We start from the raw sequence: 16,087 nt of genomic DNA, 5'->3' as shown, positions 1-16,087 counted from the left end.
CAGCTGCTGCCCTTGCACCTGATTCTTAGAAGGACAGATGTATTTATATATTAATTTTTATTAACGTTAAACCTCTTCAGAGAGCAATTGAAGATGTGACATAATACAGCTAAATGCAAATTATTCCCAAACTTAAAGCAAAGAAGGAATTGTACCGCTATTTCACAGGAATGACCCCACAACATAATTAGCTGCTGTGCATGTTTTGGAAAAGTGCAGAGCTGGCGATGCTCCCGGTACTGCCGGGTCTTTTGCACGCCTGGCCCTTGTCATGCCTGATGTGCTCACAGAGCAGGGAAAAGATCTAGCTCTGGGGGCAGTGGAAGAAGCTGTGGGCAACCTCTGAGCTGCAGGCAACGCTTCACCTGCTCGGTGCAGATGTTTCGTAGTTCAAACAGTTGCTCCTTTGCCTCCTTGTCATTCATGCAGAGGGCTCAAGGCCTGGTGGAGGTAAGCCAAGCTTGCAGGAGGCCAAGTAGAACCTTGCCCAAGGTAGGTCTGAGATGGAAGCAACACCGGGAAGCAGCTGATGATTTGGAAAAAAGATTCAGTGCATGTTCCCCAGCTGCTCGTCATCTCCGGGTACAGGTCCTCGCTAGCCCTTAGGGCCCATCCCCTCACTGCAACCTCCAGAGCAGACCACCAGCCTGGAGGACCATCCACATCCAAATCAGCAGTGAGTGCTTTAGAAACTAATAAAAACATAGTGATGGAGACCAGTGCAGCAGGGGAAGGCATGGAGCAGCCTGGGGGCAGATCCTGCTCCCAGGAAGATGGCAGTTTTGAAATTCCAGCTCCAAATCAAAGCTGGAAGTGCTCTGTGCGCTCAGCTGGCTTTGGGGCTTGGTGTCCGAGAGTTCTGCCAGAAGGCAAAGACAGCATCAAGTGCTGAGACAGTTGGTGGCTGGGATGGGAGCCATTGTGTGTGCCCGCTGGTGAGACCTGCTCTGCAGTCCCAGCCACAGCAAAGCGGTGTCTGTTCCCTTCTCCTGGCTCCATTAACTCAGCCTGCACCAGCAGACAGGCGTGGTGCAGCCAGCGCCTGACATGCTGGTGGCCTCTTGGAAGAAGGGAACAAATGGGACAAAGAGGAGGAGGTGGGAGCCTTAGTTTGAGATTTCCTTAGCTTGGCGTTTCTTTATTTAACGGTGGGTCCTAGTGCTGCCAGGCATTGTTCCGCTTCATTGCCCATTGAACCTGGGGTTCACAACCGTAGTGGTGGCACTCTTGAAGAGGGGGTTATCAGCCTGGAGGGAGAGAGGCGAGAGGCCCACACTGTTATGCTGTATCGGATTTTCAGCAGAGCATCACCCACCCCACCCCTCCCAACAGCGCAGACAGAGCCCACAGGCTGCTTTAGCCCCCTGAAAAATCCAGCTGGCTGCCAAACTGGCCAGTGGGAGGGCTCATGTGTGCCCTGGCTGCCTCTGGAGAGGATGTCCCCTCAGGGTGTCCCCACCACATGTACGTGAGCGTCCCAGCACACCCCACCCCTGCAGACAGGCTTTCTTACGTCATTCCACTTGGCCTTGGACTTCTCCTTCTCGAACCGACGGTATTCCCGGCGGTCAAACAGCTCCGTCAAGAGCTTCCAGATCAGCAGGAGCACCAGGCCGATGAGGGCCACGCCAGCGATGGTGCTGCCCACAATCAGCGCAATGTTGGGAGGCTCTGGGCACTCTGAGGGGCAGACAGACAGTGTCTGGCTGCAGGCCCCAGCAAGGTGACAAGGCCACCATGGCAGAGATGGCAGCCTCTCTGCAGAGGGGCAGGAGGAGCAGGACTAGAGTACCTTTATTAGGATTGATGGCGACGGTGTATATCTCGTCGCCATCCTCCTGGACCATGTGGAAGGAGATCCAGCAGTTTTCAGAGTCCTTCTCCCTGCACTGCCTCATCTCCCCTGTCAACTCCTCGGTCACCAGGATGTTGGAGCAGGCCTGGGAGCAGTTCTTCTTGAAAGGGCCACTCTGGAAGGCCCTGCACTCCATACAGGAGCTGCAAAACAGGAGGCCACAGCTCACCTCTGCAGGAGCAGAGGCCCTCTCACCTGGCTTTGGCCATGGCTGGGCTCTGCCCAAGCACAGGCAGGGCTCGCCTGTGCATGCCTGGGAGGTGGGGGGGATCCCTGCCACCCCCCATGCCGCCTCCACACGCATCACTCACACATATCTGCCGCAGGGTGAGGGGCAGCTGGGGCACTCCTGGCAGAAGGGGGGCTGGTATTCCTTCTGGCACTGGCAGCGGTTGCAGTGGCAGGTCCCGCGGAGGCTGCACTCGTTGCCACGGATGTTCAAGCAGCCATCTGTCGACTTCTTGCACTGGCAGGCGCTGCCCTGGTACCCAGCCTTGCACTTGCACTCCCCGCAGTCACATCTCCCGCGTTCTGCAGTAGAAGACCTTTCAGACCAGGATCCTACAGAGAGCCGGGTTGCCCTCCCTCTGCCTGTGCTTGGAGAGCATCACCCACCCTGCGCTCTCCATCCAACCATGGGATGGTCGAGGAGGTCCTGCCGGCTGGTGCAGTGGGACCCAGGACCCCCAAACCCACCCTCTTGGGTTTTGGCAGGGAAAGGCAGCATCTCCCTGGGGATTTAATCTTTCTTAAACAGTGCCCCAGTAGAGACATCATCACGCAGATGCATCACCTTTGCCACCACAGGGAGAGCCGTTGTGAAACTCGCAGTTCATGTTGTCGCACTCGCAGAAGGTGCCATAGATCTCATTGTCGGGCACATCACTGGTGTGGCAGATGCACTGCCCGCACACGCAGTCCCCCAGCCCTGAGCAGATGACTGAGCTGTTGTCCTTCCGGCAGCTGCCCTCCAGCTCCTTGCTGGTCTTGCCTTTGGTTTCGCACTCGCAGTTCTTCCCCGTGTAGCCCGAATTGCAGCTGCCATCAAAGGAGAGGAGCAAGCCCGGGTCAGTGGCCACAAGAAATGCCTTGGAGCGTTTGCCGGGCCCAGATCTCAGCCAAAGCAGAGCAGATCTGGGACAGCCTCACCGAAAACCAACCATGGCATGTTGGTGATAACTCCGTGCTGGAGCAGGGCAGCTGACTGGGAGGAAACCTCAGAAATGCTGCTTTTCCCCCAGTCATATTTACAACACCAAACACTTGCCCAGAGCTTATTGTTGTATTTATAATTTCCAAACCCTTGCCAAGGAGATCTGAGTATTTCCTGAGGAAACCCATTCTTTTCCTCTCCCTGTCACCGAGGGGCCATGAAGCAATAATTGCACTTAAAGACCTGCACGAACTGCAGCCCAGAAATGGGATTTTGAGAGATTTCTACAGAAATCTGTGTCTGCTCAATGGATGGGTTGGTGGGTGGTTGGATAGCTGGGTGGATGGGTGGATAGCTGGATGGACGGGTGGGTGGATGCGCTTAGGAAAGCAACAGAGGCTCCACCAACAGAAGAGAGAGCTCATTGTGCCCCTTGCCTTCACGAATGTAATCCGCCTCTCTGAATAAGAAAATTGGTGCAAAGCTGCAGAGCCACGCCTTCGGCTTGGCCCAATGGCTCTCTTCCAGAAGCTCCCCAGCTCTGGCAGCATTTGAAATAGTGTTTTGGGGGACAGCACATACCTGCAGATCCCACAGATGATGCTGCCTTTCCCACTGCAGGCAGTTGGGTCGGGCTGCTCGTTGCAGTTGCAGTTGCAATTGCTGTCCAGGTGGACAGTGAGGGTGTCTGTGAAGCCCAGCGGCCGGATGGTGAAGGACTGGCTTTTGATGCATTCCTTGGCCGTGACCTTCACTTTGAAGATGACCTAGAAAGTGCAGAGTGAGAAAGGGAAGGGCCAGAGGCCATCAGGTAGCTTCAGCAACCAAAAGGTGGTATCAATCCCAGGCTGAGCACATGCACATCTAGTGCAATGGAGGATGCCCCCATCCCGCAGCATTTTGGATACTCTTGGCCTTAAATTAATGTAAACAGAAAGTCTGGAACAAGAGGCTGGGTTCCTGCCATTAAACAGGATGGAAATCAGGAACCTTGCAAGCTGCAGGGCATTCCCGGTATGAGGGAACGTACCTCATCGTTGATCTTGACGTTGTCACACTCCCCTCTCGCTTCGTCCGAGATAACCTTGTCCTTGCTGCATATGGAATCGTATTTGACATCCAGGACGTCTGGCAGGGTGGAGTGGTCCAGGATGATCCGCGAGGAGAGGTTCTGCGGGGAAATGGTGGAGGAAGTGCCATCAGTCCAAGAGGAGACCAAAGTAAGGGGGTGTGGGTTTGCAGGTCAGGGCTTCCCTCCAGCCTGGGGGATAGGGGCAGGGAGCACCCCAGGCTGTGGTCTCAGCTGCCTGGGGTGGTTCTCAAAAGGCAGGTGATAGCATTGGAGAGGCAGGGACCTCTTGCCTGCTGCGGGCAGAGGGACTCAGCATGTCCTGTACTCAAAGCCCTGGTCCCATCTGCTCTCTGACAGCGAGGACACATGATGGAAACCTTTCCCTGCTCGGAGCCCTGCCAGACAGGCGAAACACAGCTTCCTCCAGCACTTACATTGTAGGCCACCTGGATGAGTTCAATGATGTTGCTGGAGTCTTCATTCAGCTCCCCTACTGCCGACTTTGGGATCATCTCACTGAGTTTCTGCCAAAGGAGAGCAAAGAGGTGAGCAGTCCCCCTCTGTGTGACAGCGGAGCAGGGGGCAGTGGCAGGAGGGCACGCACAGCTGTTTCAGTCCTCCTGGGGAGGCACCTGGACCATCTCAAGTCTCCTTACCTTGTAAACATCCACCACCTTACTGGTGACAGCAAAAATGGGCTGAATGTTGTTTTCAGCAAGTTTCTGGACCAGTTGGCCAACAGACGGGTAGTCCTAGGTGGGGAGAGGGACAGCACACTCAGCTCAATCTCACCCACCAGCAGAAGGGTGGACAGTTTGTGTTTCACAGGCCAAATTATGGTGAGACCTTGTGGTCTCAGCAACAGGCTTTTTACGTGACTTTTTTTCTGTCTGGGGGAGTGAGGCTGAGGGTGTGGAGTCGCCCCTGGGTACTTACAAACTCATTGCTCCTTTTGTACATGTTGTCCTCCAAGTGGCACTGGCCATCGTTGGGGGTCAGGATGGCCCCAAGCTTGCCATCACCGGCGAAGTGGAAGCCATCATCGGTAGCATACACCAGCAAGCGGGTCACATTGCGCCAGCCGATCAAGTCCTGCAAGTGGCACAGAGACCTGTCCCTGAGTGGGGCTGGGAGAACAGTGCCAGCGGGCACGGTATGGCCCTTACCAAAGTTTAATCTCAGCCACAGTGTGGGGCAGAGGGCATGGGGGAGGTGGGTTACAGGAGACTGGGGTCAGGAGGCTCTGGGGTCAAGATGCTCTCTTACCACCCCAGAGTAACCTGCTCCACTGCCGACTTACACAAGATGGGCTTCCAGAGCCCACCTGGGGAGGGGCAGAGCCACCTCCTGAGGGACAGTCCGTGAGCGTGGGTCGCAGCCCTCATGCCTGCGCATGCTGCCAGCAGTGGGACGGACGCAGGGACTCACCCCACACACCGCTGCCTGCATCATGGCATCCAGCCCCCCCTCCGGGGCATCCAGGTTCCCCGAGATGGACTGCTTCCCCACTTCGCTCTCGAACTTCTTGGCATTGTCGGTCAGTGAGAGGATGTGCTTGAAGGCGAAGGGAGGCTGGCATTGCTTGTCCTTGTTGGGGCAGGGGTTCTGCAGCTTCTCAGGGTGTGTGTTCACAAAGGGCAGCACTGTCTTGTCCACGAAGGAGCCAAACCCTAGGGCATGCAAGACTGCAGTGTCAGGTGCAGGAGGGACCAGCAGGCAGCCCCGCAGCACAAGGGCACAGACAATCTGCTGGCCCCCGCGTACATGTCCACGTCCCTTGCCCTGGCACACTCTCCAGGCGGGCAGAGGACGGGTCACGCTGCCCACTGCCTGCATCCTACTCCAGCCCCGTGACTCTTCCCAGCAGCAAACAGCCGTGCTGGGTCCGTGCCAGTGACGGGCTCACCTATGCGGCGAGAAGGGGTGGTGCTCTCCAGCGCCCTGAGCAGCTCCCCTCCCAGCTTCTTCACCTTCTCCAGGTCATCCAGCATGGAGTAGGAGAGGTCCATGAGGTAGTAGAGATCGATGGGGTACCCCATGGCGCGGCGAAACTTCACCTCGAATACAGCAGGCTGCCCTGTGGGACAGGGATGCCGGGATCAGCTGCCGTGCCCGGGCTCACATCTCACCCCATCACACACCCCCCTGCTGGGATCCTCCTCTCTTTTGGAAGAAAAGGGGAGGAAATGCAGGCTGCAACATGCTGCCATGTCCCAGCTGAGCCTGGGGACAAGTGGAAGGACGCTGGGAATGCCAGGCAGACCGTACCTATCCTCAGTTTCAGGTGCACCTCCTGGGGAGTCAGCTGTATGTCGTTGCTTAAGGGACTGTCCCGTGTTCTTGTAATGTTGTTGACTGGAAACTCAATCTCGCTGAGCGGACATCCCCTCTGTTGAAGCTGCTCGATGGTGTCACAGCGGATGGAGTCTGGCTCACCAGCTTTGGTGAAACTCTGCATGTTGCAACATCAGTGGGAAAAAAAAAATCAGAGGAGCAGGAGATGAACGGGCTTGTTGCATGATGATACAGCTCCCAAGCCAGGTCTCCAGCACATCAACGGAGAAAGAAAGGTTGAAGGGTCCTGTCTGTCAGAACCCTCCTGGTCCTATGCACCACGTAAGACATGAAACACCCCCACGAGGCAGTCTCCCCACTCCACGGCAGGCAGAGCCAGGCAGGCAGGGTGACCATCCCACCGCCTGTTAGCTGACTGCTGGGGGCTGACAACGCAAGAGGCTACGCGGACCTACCAGCTTCTTGCACCAGGCACAGCCAGGACCGGACTGGATGCAGTCCTTGCACGTCCCCACCTTGATCTTGGGGCACTCCATGGCAAAGGCTGAAACGGAGGGAAGACAGCGTTGGTGTGGGGGGCACCTGGGGGAGGCTGGTCTGCAACAGTGGCAGCCACGGGGTGCTCTGACCCAGCGTCAGGCACCCATGCTGTCCTGAGCCCACACTGCCTATAAACCCACGCCGGGGGCCCTGACAGGGCCTTGCTGTCCCTCAGCTGGGCTGGCTCGAGTTAACTCCAGATCCCGGGAAATGCAGGATCTGGCCCTTGCACGTCTCTCAATGCTATGTTCCTGCCACTGTTGGGCAGCATTTGGGTTCCCCCCATGTTGGACAGCATTGGGGTTCACTGCCACGTAAGGTGCCGGGAGGAAGGCAGTGAGGAAGGGCAGGCTGGGCTCACCTGTCATCACCAGCAGCAGCACCCAGGTCACCGCTGGCAGCCAGAGGCACCGGTCACGCAACATTTTCTGCAAGACAAACAGCATCCCTGTGAGCACATGGTGCATGACAGCCGCAGAGCAGGGAGCCCTCGAGGGCCATAGAAAGGGGCTGCAGAGGATGGTGGCCCCCGGGGGACGTGCCCTTCCCGCAGCCGTGCCACTGCAGGCAGAGCCCGGCATGGTGACCCTGCTGCAGCCCGGGGAGTCGGGCAGCCAGGGCCAGGGCAGGGCACCCCGGGTGTGGGGGCTGACTCGGGACAAGTGCTCACGTGCTCTTAAGAAAATAAGTTGGTTTCCAATAAACATGGCCTTTGGGCTAAATGTGGAAGTCAGCAGAGCGGGAACTTGCAGTGTATCTTTATGCATTCAGCTGAACTGCTGCAAAGCTTGATGTAGTATTTATCCAGACTCTTCTGTGCAACACTGGAAAATCTCAAACACTGCATTTAGTTTTTATTAGATGTGAGTTTTTTCAGTTTCTGTGTTGAGCTACATTTGGATGGAAATTGGAATCAAAATTAAGAAAAGGACCGTTTCTATTACTTAACTAGCATGGCGTGCTAGGTACATGGGGAAAAAGTCTATTACTATTTGCTTTACATTTCACTGATTCATCAAGGAAATGAAGTATTTCATGTAGTGAATTAATGTAAGTTTTCCCACTGAGGGTTTCCAACAAGCAAGGGTCTCCAACACCACGGCACAGGCGACTGATGTCCTAGGAGAGCCGCAGTCCAGTCTCCAAGGGAAGTGGAGAGGGTGGCTCGCGCTGCACGGTGAGGTCCAGCCTGCCGGCGTGCCAAACACCAGCCTGGCTCTTGCACAATGTGCGGGGTGAGGAAGAAGGAGGGGGTGTTGGAGTCAGACCCACACAGGGAGATGGGCCAGGACGTGATGCTGTGCGTGGGGCCTCTGACCCTTGGGCTGGGAGGTGGCTGCACATTTCTTACCAGAGTGAACGGAAGGACATCCCAGTCCATTGTCCAAACGCCACAAGCACTTGCTATCCTCAGCCACACCAGTGTTTCAGACCCTGTTCTTCACAAGCACGTTCTCACAGTGCTGGTTCTAGCTGCTCACGCTACTTGCTTCTTGCCCCAAAGCACGTCCCCTGATCCCAGAAATTTATGCCATCCACAAAGTTGGCTAAATCGCTCTTGGGGAATGATTTTTCAGTGTTCTTCCCATCGTGTCAATGAGATCATGTTTATTAATGCCATAACTTCTCCTAACGCCTTCCCCCCCAGCACAACCACGGAGCAAAACCCAACAGAGTCACGGCCTTGCAACATGGACGCACATGGGGAAGTGAGAAAAGAGGAATTTGTTAAAAGAAGAAAAAGGAATATGAAAGTATGAAGGAACAACAAACATCACCCTTTTTAGCAATATTAGACATAGCATCTGAAAAACAGGTCATTGGTTTTGAAATAGCTCTGACGCTGCCCTGAGCAAGAAAATAACCACTCCCTGGCTCCTGCCAACTTTGCAAAGTGCCATCACCCCCTCCTGTGAACCTGCCGAATTAACAGCTCAGAGTGAAGTGGAAACGAGAAAGCAAGGGAAACCTTCGAAAGGCATTGAGGCCAGGTTAATATGTAGGGCTGCTCAGATCCCCTTCTGAGACGTCAGGATGTCCTTTCTTAGCTCATCAGCCTCTGTAAGATACCAGCAAAGGATGACACTGGTCAGCCTTGAAAGGTCTGGTGTTCTCCCGAGGGTAGAAAGAAGGTCTGTGTAGGTCAGTGGGTGTCATCTCAGTGACATCTGCACAGTGACATTTGTTGTGGTTTGAACCTGGCCTGCAGCCAAACACCACACAGCTGCTCTCTCACCCTCCCCCTGCCCAGGGAGTGGGGGAATGAATTGGAGGGGTAAAGGAAGACTCATAGGTTGAGATAAAAAACATTAGTTATTGTAATAAAATAAAATAAAACAATAATAGAAAGTGCAAACGGGTAATGCACAATGCTGGTACCCAGCCCATTCCTGGCTAGTGATCTTGAAAAACCAAGATCCCACAGTCACAATCCTGGAAGAAAGAGAGAACCCCCCTCCTTCCCAGCCACCCCTCTTTTATATACTGAGCATGAGGTTACATGATATGGAATATTCCACCGGCTAATTTAGTTCTGTGCTCTGGCTGTGCCCCCTCCCAGCTTCTTGTACATCTGTGCATGGACAGGACATGGGGCGTTGGAGAGACCTTGATCTCTCAGCAACAACCATAAACGTCAGTGTATTATCAGCATTCTTCTCATACCAAACCCCATGCTGAATCCAAACCCCAGCACTATTTTAGCTACTAAGAAGAAGAATTAACTCTATCCCAGGCAAAAGCAGGACAGTGAGGTTTGGTGCCCAGCTGGAGCACAGACTCAGAGATGTGGCAGGACCACTACGGCTGGTTGCCACCATCGCTTATGGCACAGGCCATGTGGAAGTCTGCAGCGTTGGGAAGCCACCCTGCCCTGCTGCCAGCCTCCCCAGCACAGCTCCCACAGACGCCTCTGTGGTCACCCGCTCAAACCCTCATGGTGATGTGGCCCAGGACCTCACTCTGCTGTGTCTGCCCCAAGGCCATCCTGTGGTAGGTGACAGAGCCCTTCTTCAGAAAGATGTCCCCTGCAAGTCCCTCTCCACCACCACAGTCCACCTTGGTGAGTTTTTAATGGAATCATTTATCGTCACAGCCGCAACGTTTATCGTCACAGCCACCTGCATGATACACACTTGCTGTGCTTAACTGGCCCAACACCTTTTTGTCACCTCTAAATTCTGCCAGCACTGTTTGAGCTTGCAGACAACAGGTAAAAACTCTTAAAGTGAAAAAAAAAAAAAAAAAAGAAGAAAAAAAGAAAAAGGTCTTAACAGTAAAAGCTCTTGTCAAGGCAGGGTGGTCATCAGATCCCTGTTGGACCCTCCTGGGTGCACCTTGCTGGGAAATTGCTTTGATCACTCATTTGGGCTGTGACACCCTGCACCTGGGGTGCACCCAGCGACCTCTGCCAGCCCAACACTGCACTCTGAGGCGTAGCTGCCTCCTTCATGACCACCTTCGCTGTACTCTCAGCTGTATTCACGCTCTTCATTTGTTATTGATTGCTGATTGTATCTGCTTTGCCGCATGTGTCTAGTTAATTAGTAGCGCCCTGGGGATGATGAAAACAGTGTGAACTCCTATTTCTGCAACCTACCCCAAAAATGGGGCCAGGGAAACCAACTCTTGCCCAGCAAGAGCTGCCACTGCTGGCTGGAGCGAAGAGCCACTCCCCCCTTGTTTCCTGTAGCACTCAGCCTATTGACACCCCAAATGTGCCTAGTTAGGCTCCAGCTCTTCTACAAAGTAGAAATTTCTACACAAGCTGCGGGGACAAAACCCATGGGCTGGATGAGCTCACAGAATCACAGAATCATCTCGGTTGGAAAAGGCCTTGAGGTTCCTCCAGTCCAACCATGAACCTCACCCTGACCGTTCCCAACTCCACCAGATCCCTCAGCACTGGGTCAACCCGACTCTTCAACCCCTCCAGGGATGGGGACTCCCCCCCTGCCCTGGGCAGCCCATTCCAACGCCCAACAACCCCTTCTGTAAAGAAATGCTTCCTAATATCCTGTCTAAACCTTCCCTGGTGCAGCTTGAGCCCATTCCCTCTTGTCCTGGCGCTTGTTCCTTGGCTCAAGAGACTCATCCCCCCTCTCTGCACCCTCCTTTCAGGGAGTTGTAGAGGGCGATGAGGTCTCCCCTCAGCTCCTGCCATCCCACCTGGCCAAAGTTTCCAAGTGTTTAATTCCTGCTGCCATGCCAAAGCATGGGGCAGTGATGGGGTGGACCAGGGCTCTGAGAGCTCCTCATCCTTGCTGGAGGTTAGAGGTTCTACTTACTGGCTCATCTCATAAAACAGAGCAAGTTTCTAATTAAAACTGGATTTAAAAAAGCTCCCAAACCCCAGAAATAAAGTGGGAACCTCAACACATGCCCAGTTCTGGCTGCTATTGAGTTTTGTAATGTAGGGTTCATTTCATGGCCTGGATTTGAGTGCCTTTCTAATCCCCAAAGTCATTTCTTTCCCCTGTCACAAGAATGTAAAGCACATCCTGATATGAGAGGAGAGCAGCAGAAGAAAGCTCACCACTTCTCTTCTGCTGTGGAGGGAAATTATTCAGTGGTGTGTGGGTGGGTAAGTGTATACGTGATGTAGGGTGACTTTCAAAGAGAACAAATGGGGCTTCTGCTTTTGTCTGCCTCCTTACAGTGTTCAGAGGAGGGGAAAGCAGGTTTTCGGTCTGACTCTGCATTAACAGGGCCTAGACATGGGCCTCAGCAGCATTTTCTCCAACTCCCTTGACAATCGCTTTGGCTCAGTCCTGGATTTGCACTGCCACCACCAGTCCTGGGTGCTCTTCTCCTGGGTGTGCTCTGCCTGGGATGTTTAGGTGTTTTTTCCTCTTTTTCATAAATGAAGGCAAGCAGAGGGATGCGCATAGTCCATCTTCCTGCTCTGGTGTGAAGGAACAGAACTGCAGAGCTTTACCACCACCTTCATCCTGGGTTGTGGAGCGAGGTGCCAAGCCCGAGCGCCCTGGTTAGGGGCAGGATGTGTTGCCACCAGGGTCCTCCTGGGCCAGGGCTGCTCAGTGGCATCGCGGGGGACAAGGCTGCACCCCGGGACCAGGGTCCTCCTTGGCCCTGAGCTCTGAATTTCTCACCACACGCCTTGGGCGGCTCCAGACTGGGGCTCTGCTTCACCAGGAGCTCTTTGCAGAAGCCACCAGGGTATTCCACCTATGGAGCATCTGTCGCTTGTTGTATGTCATGTACTTGGCAGACTCAGGCAGGGCAAGATGCTCCTGAAAGGTCTGTGAGCCAGAAAATGTGAAGGTGGCCTCGGGGAAGGTGCACGAGGAAAAGGCTGGGTGCTGTCCTGCGTGTGGGCAGGGAGCAAAGCTGGGGCACACCAGCATCTCAGGCTGGGGGTGTCAGTGGGATGGGGCAGGCTGCTGTGCAGCGTGGAGGAGCCAGTCAGGGTTTATAAATAGGGCTGAAGAGGAAGTGTTGATGCTAGTGGTGATCTTGCTGCTATAAAATGAGCGTTCAACAGCAGAGACGGGTCTTGCAGTCTGTTAGCCACAACTCCCCTTCAGTGCTTTGCTAAACATGTTTTCTTGCAAAATGCGAGGACACGCTCTCGTGCCCAGCATCCCAGGAGGACTCCTGGGGTGTTTGCACCATCCACCTGCAACAGGGAGGTGCCACTAGTGTCAGTTCTTGTGCCCTGGTGCCCCTGGGTGCTTCCTCCACACTCCCAAGCATCCCTGGTGCCACAGCACCATCACACCAGCTATCGCACCCAGCAGTGCTGCTCCTTTCCCCACCCAAATCTGAGTGGCCCCAGACCCCGCGCACAGGTGGGAAACAAGCGGAGAGGGGTACAGCAAGGATGGGAGAGTGGATGTCACTTGGCTCGTAGCTATTTCTTCCATCACTTGTTTTTCTGATGTGGATAGATCCCACCAAGGCAGGTGGCCATACGCAGGGCTTCCCGCTGGCTAAGACCCTCTTCGTGCAGAGTATCACACAATGTGTGTGTATACATGTTTTTATAGATATATATTTTTATATATATTAAAAAATTACAGAAAAACCGTAAAAATATTAAATAAAAAAATATAAAAATATTTAAAATATATATCTAAAGAATGTGTGTGTGTATATATTTCTATGTCTTATTATAGGAAATATGTATACCTTTTACAGATATCTTCTCCCAGCAGTCTCCAGGGACTGCAGAGGACAGGGGTGTGGGATGAGCCCCTGGCCTGTGGCATCCCTTGGTTGTGAGCACTGAGGTCCCCAGGTGCCGTGGGGCCCTTGTCCTGAGGGAGGGTGGGCGTTTGTGCTATTGGGTCTCCCTGGGTCAGAGCCCTGCTTGGGTGGGAAGGGGCTGCCCCAACGGAGGTTGTGCCCTGGGGAGTCTGCGATTTTTAAGAGCAGAGAAGCCATTTCTTGTGTCTCATCTCCAGTGGGCATCACAGAATCACAGAAACGTCTCGGTTGGAAAAGCCCTTGAAGCTCCTCCAGTCCAACCATGAACCTCACACTGACCGTTCCCAACTCCACCAGATCCCTCAGCGCTGGGTCAACCCGACTCTTCAACCCCTCCAGGGATGGGGACTCCCCCCCTGCCCTGGGCAGCCCATTCCAACGCCCAACAACCCCTTCTGCAAAGAAATCCTTCCTAATATCTAGTCTAATCCTTCACTTTGGCTGATCCCAGCAAGGATGCTGTGATGACTGCTGGGTTTGTGGAGACACAGGACAGAGTCCTGGGCCTAAGCAGGGACCCAGGGGACCTGCCAGAGGGCACAGCCTGTCTCCTGGAGCTTGCAGAGCTTGTGCTTCTTGGGAGCAGAGGAGGGATCGTCTCTCACCACCAGCTCTGTGGTGACTCAGGTATGTCTTTCGCTGAGAAAATAAGTCAACCTGCACCGAGCATGTTGAAATTGCTTGTGACTGAAACAGCACCAGCATGAGGACAGAAAACGTGCAAAACCACCGTGTGAAGCAGGATGTGACAGCTGTGACAGCAAAACCCGCTGTTTAAAGCCTTCCCACACCTTGCAGAAGCCGCATACCAGCATCCTGTCGGCCACAGGGCATGACGCCTCTGCGAGTGCTCCCACGTTTCCTTTTCACCTGCCTGGGAGGCCAGGAGCTAGGGCCGAGGAGTTGGAAAAAGCATCAAAACCAGATGCCAGGCTGCCTTCCCTGACAGCTGGGCTGTACCCCGCATTTTGTCTGCATCTGAGAGCCACGGAGATTTTGGGAAGGACCTGCTGTCCCTGGGGTTAGCTTGTCTGCAGCCTCTGCTGCCTTCCCTGACACTGCCAGGCGTTTTCAATGATCCTCAGCAGAGTATTTGATGTGTACAGCACAAGAGAGATGGAGGAGAAGAGCGAGGGTCTCGCCCCCCTCTCCCACCTCTTCTCCCATGCCCGCAGGGGTGCAGGGACCTCCAGGAAGGAGGTGGCACTGAGCCGAGCCCCTCCCGGCAGCTGTCCCCGCCACCCTCGTGCCATGCCACTGCGCCGGTTCCCTCTTCCCCTCTGAGCTGGTACATCCTGCAGATGGTGGTGGCTGCTTGTACGGGATCCCAGGAGGATGAGGGGGGTCCCAGGAGGGCAGCCGGCACAGCCCCCAGCCCGGGTGCTCGCTGGCAGCCGTGCAGCCAGCGCCGCTCTCCCCAGCGCCATTTGCAAGGCTGCAGGGGGAGCGTGCTGCAACCCCTCTGCTCTGCTTTCCAGGCCCATGGGGCGGCGAGGAAGGGGTTGTTTGGGGTCTGACATCCTCCCCCTGATAACCACCTGCAGTTCCAGACTTAATCCTACCTCCAAAAGCAAAACCACCACAGACCAGGCAAGCTGCCTTTACAAAGGCTGCGTGGACTGACCGCCACGCCATGATGTACGCGGGAGGGACACCGCGCCCAGCTCCCTGAAACCCGCCTAAGGACTCGAGCAGTCAGAGGTTAGATCAGGAATTATAAAACAAATTCACTGGAAACACCAGAGCTGTGAAACCGCCTTGTTGCTTGGCTGCCTCCCCCCTCCCAGAAAGGAGGAACAAAAGCAAAGAAAATGGAGATGCTGTACTTGCCTTGTATCAAGCCTCTCCTGTGTCCGGTGCTTGGGCTGGGATGAGGATGGTCTCAGCTTCTCAAGCTTGGCTGGGAAAAGCAGCCGGGCATCGGGAGCTCTGTGACGCACCCCAATCCTTCCTTCCTATTTCTGTTTTACAGTCGGCTGGGGCAGAAAGGAGGAAGTCAGAGCACTGGCTGTGGGAGGGCGTGTTCCCCCCCAAACCCAGCCATCCCCACTCGCGCTCCCTGCAGGACTGGGGTGATCTCCTCCCTGGGCTACACCAGGGGGGCTGCAGCCCTCCCTCTGCACCCGGGAAAGGGTCCCTACCCAAAACTTGCCCTTTTTTCCCCACTTTTAACCTTTCACAGCACTGCCGAGGGCCAGTCCAGTCCCCCAGTTGGCAGTAGGGGAAACTGGTTCCTTTGGAAGCTACCAGTAGCCCCTGGGTGTGGAGAAGATGGGGAGCTGGCTCCCCTCAGACTCTGGGTTGGGCTCTGAAATTTTTGTTTCGGGGCTCGCTGCTGGGGTAGCGAGGCCTCCTTGCTTGGCAGAGGATGCCAGTGCTGTTCTCGCTGTGGTGCAGATCAGGGCTGTGTGGCTTTTTTTAAGCAGCCTTCAAATTTTGTTGTGAAGGCTGCAATAACTCCTCCCAACGCACCCACAACAGTATTTCCCTGAGCAGAGAGGAACCAGCTCCTGGCAACTATCTCTTAACCTCTCTAGGGCACTAACGTAAAAACAAAAAAAAATCGTTTAGAAAATGTACAGTATTGTAGATTTTTATAAAGGTAATTAATGTGAAGCTTTTGTTAATTGCTTTGTAGGTAACATTGAGTGACCACGATGCATTATAAGGCACCGATGCAGTTCACCTGCTGCTGTCTTACAGTGGGAACTGGGTTTATTTTTGCAGCAAGCAAAGGGAATCACAATGCCAGCAGCAAATCTTTGAGCAGATGAATGCTCCATAGGTCAGTGTTATCAAAGAAGACACCAGAGCTCTGGCCTGGCTTCAGCGCAGCCAGGCGCAGGGTGTAGTGAGGAAGCGCTGTAGCAGTGCTCGCAGCGGGATGGGAGCGTCGGAACAGCTGTCGCCCGCCTGGAGCAGGATCCAGAGGGGATGGAGCCCC

At 54.5% G+C, this 16,087-nt stretch overlaps 1 protein-coding gene across 4 annotated transcripts; it reads right to left on the bottom strand.

Annotated features, from left to right (window-relative positions):
* Positions 1 to 42: 42 nt before the first annotated feature.
* ITGB2 (integrin subunit beta 2) lies at positions 43 to 15,386 on the bottom strand. 4 transcript variants are annotated; one of them, XM_074829935.1, is made up of 17 exons: positions 15,317 to 15,386; positions 14,974 to 15,119; positions 7,277 to 7,343; positions 6,831 to 6,919; positions 6,349 to 6,532; positions 5,987 to 6,157; positions 5,509 to 5,750; positions 5,017 to 5,172; positions 4,737 to 4,832; positions 4,515 to 4,604; positions 4,039 to 4,179; positions 3,591 to 3,775; positions 2,649 to 2,893; positions 2,167 to 2,386; positions 1,793 to 1,998; positions 1,514 to 1,680; positions 43 to 1,247 (listed from the first exon to the last, which is right to left on the bottom strand). In XM_074829935.1, the coding sequence occupies exons 3-17, from the start codon at positions 7,338 to 7,340 to the stop codon at positions 1,182 to 1,184; spliced, it is 2,322 nt and encodes a 773-aa protein (XP_074686036.1). In that variant the 5' UTR covers positions 7,341 to 7,343; positions 14,974 to 15,119; positions 15,317 to 15,386; the 3' UTR covers positions 43 to 1,181. The 4 variants fall into 4 exon arrangements, with proteins under 4 accessions (XP_074686036.1, XP_074686038.1, XP_074686039.1 ...); XM_074829937.1 differs by lacking the exon at positions 15,317 to 15,386 and having other exon boundaries at positions 14,974 to 15,125; XM_074829938.1 differs by lacking the exons at positions 14,974 to 15,119; positions 15,317 to 15,386 and adding an exon at positions 7,586 to 8,938.
* Positions 15,387 to 16,087: the final 701 nt, after the last annotated feature.

The sequence above is a fragment of the Strix aluco genome, chromosome 6 (genome assembly GCF_031877795.1).
Source record: "Strix aluco isolate bStrAlu1 chromosome 6, bStrAlu1.hap1, whole genome shotgun sequence".
NCBI lineage: Eukaryota > Metazoa > Chordata > Aves > Strigiformes > Strigidae > Strix > Strix aluco.
The sequence above is the reverse complement of the archived record's forward strand: the minus strand, read 5'-3'. Positions and strand labels throughout refer to the sequence as shown.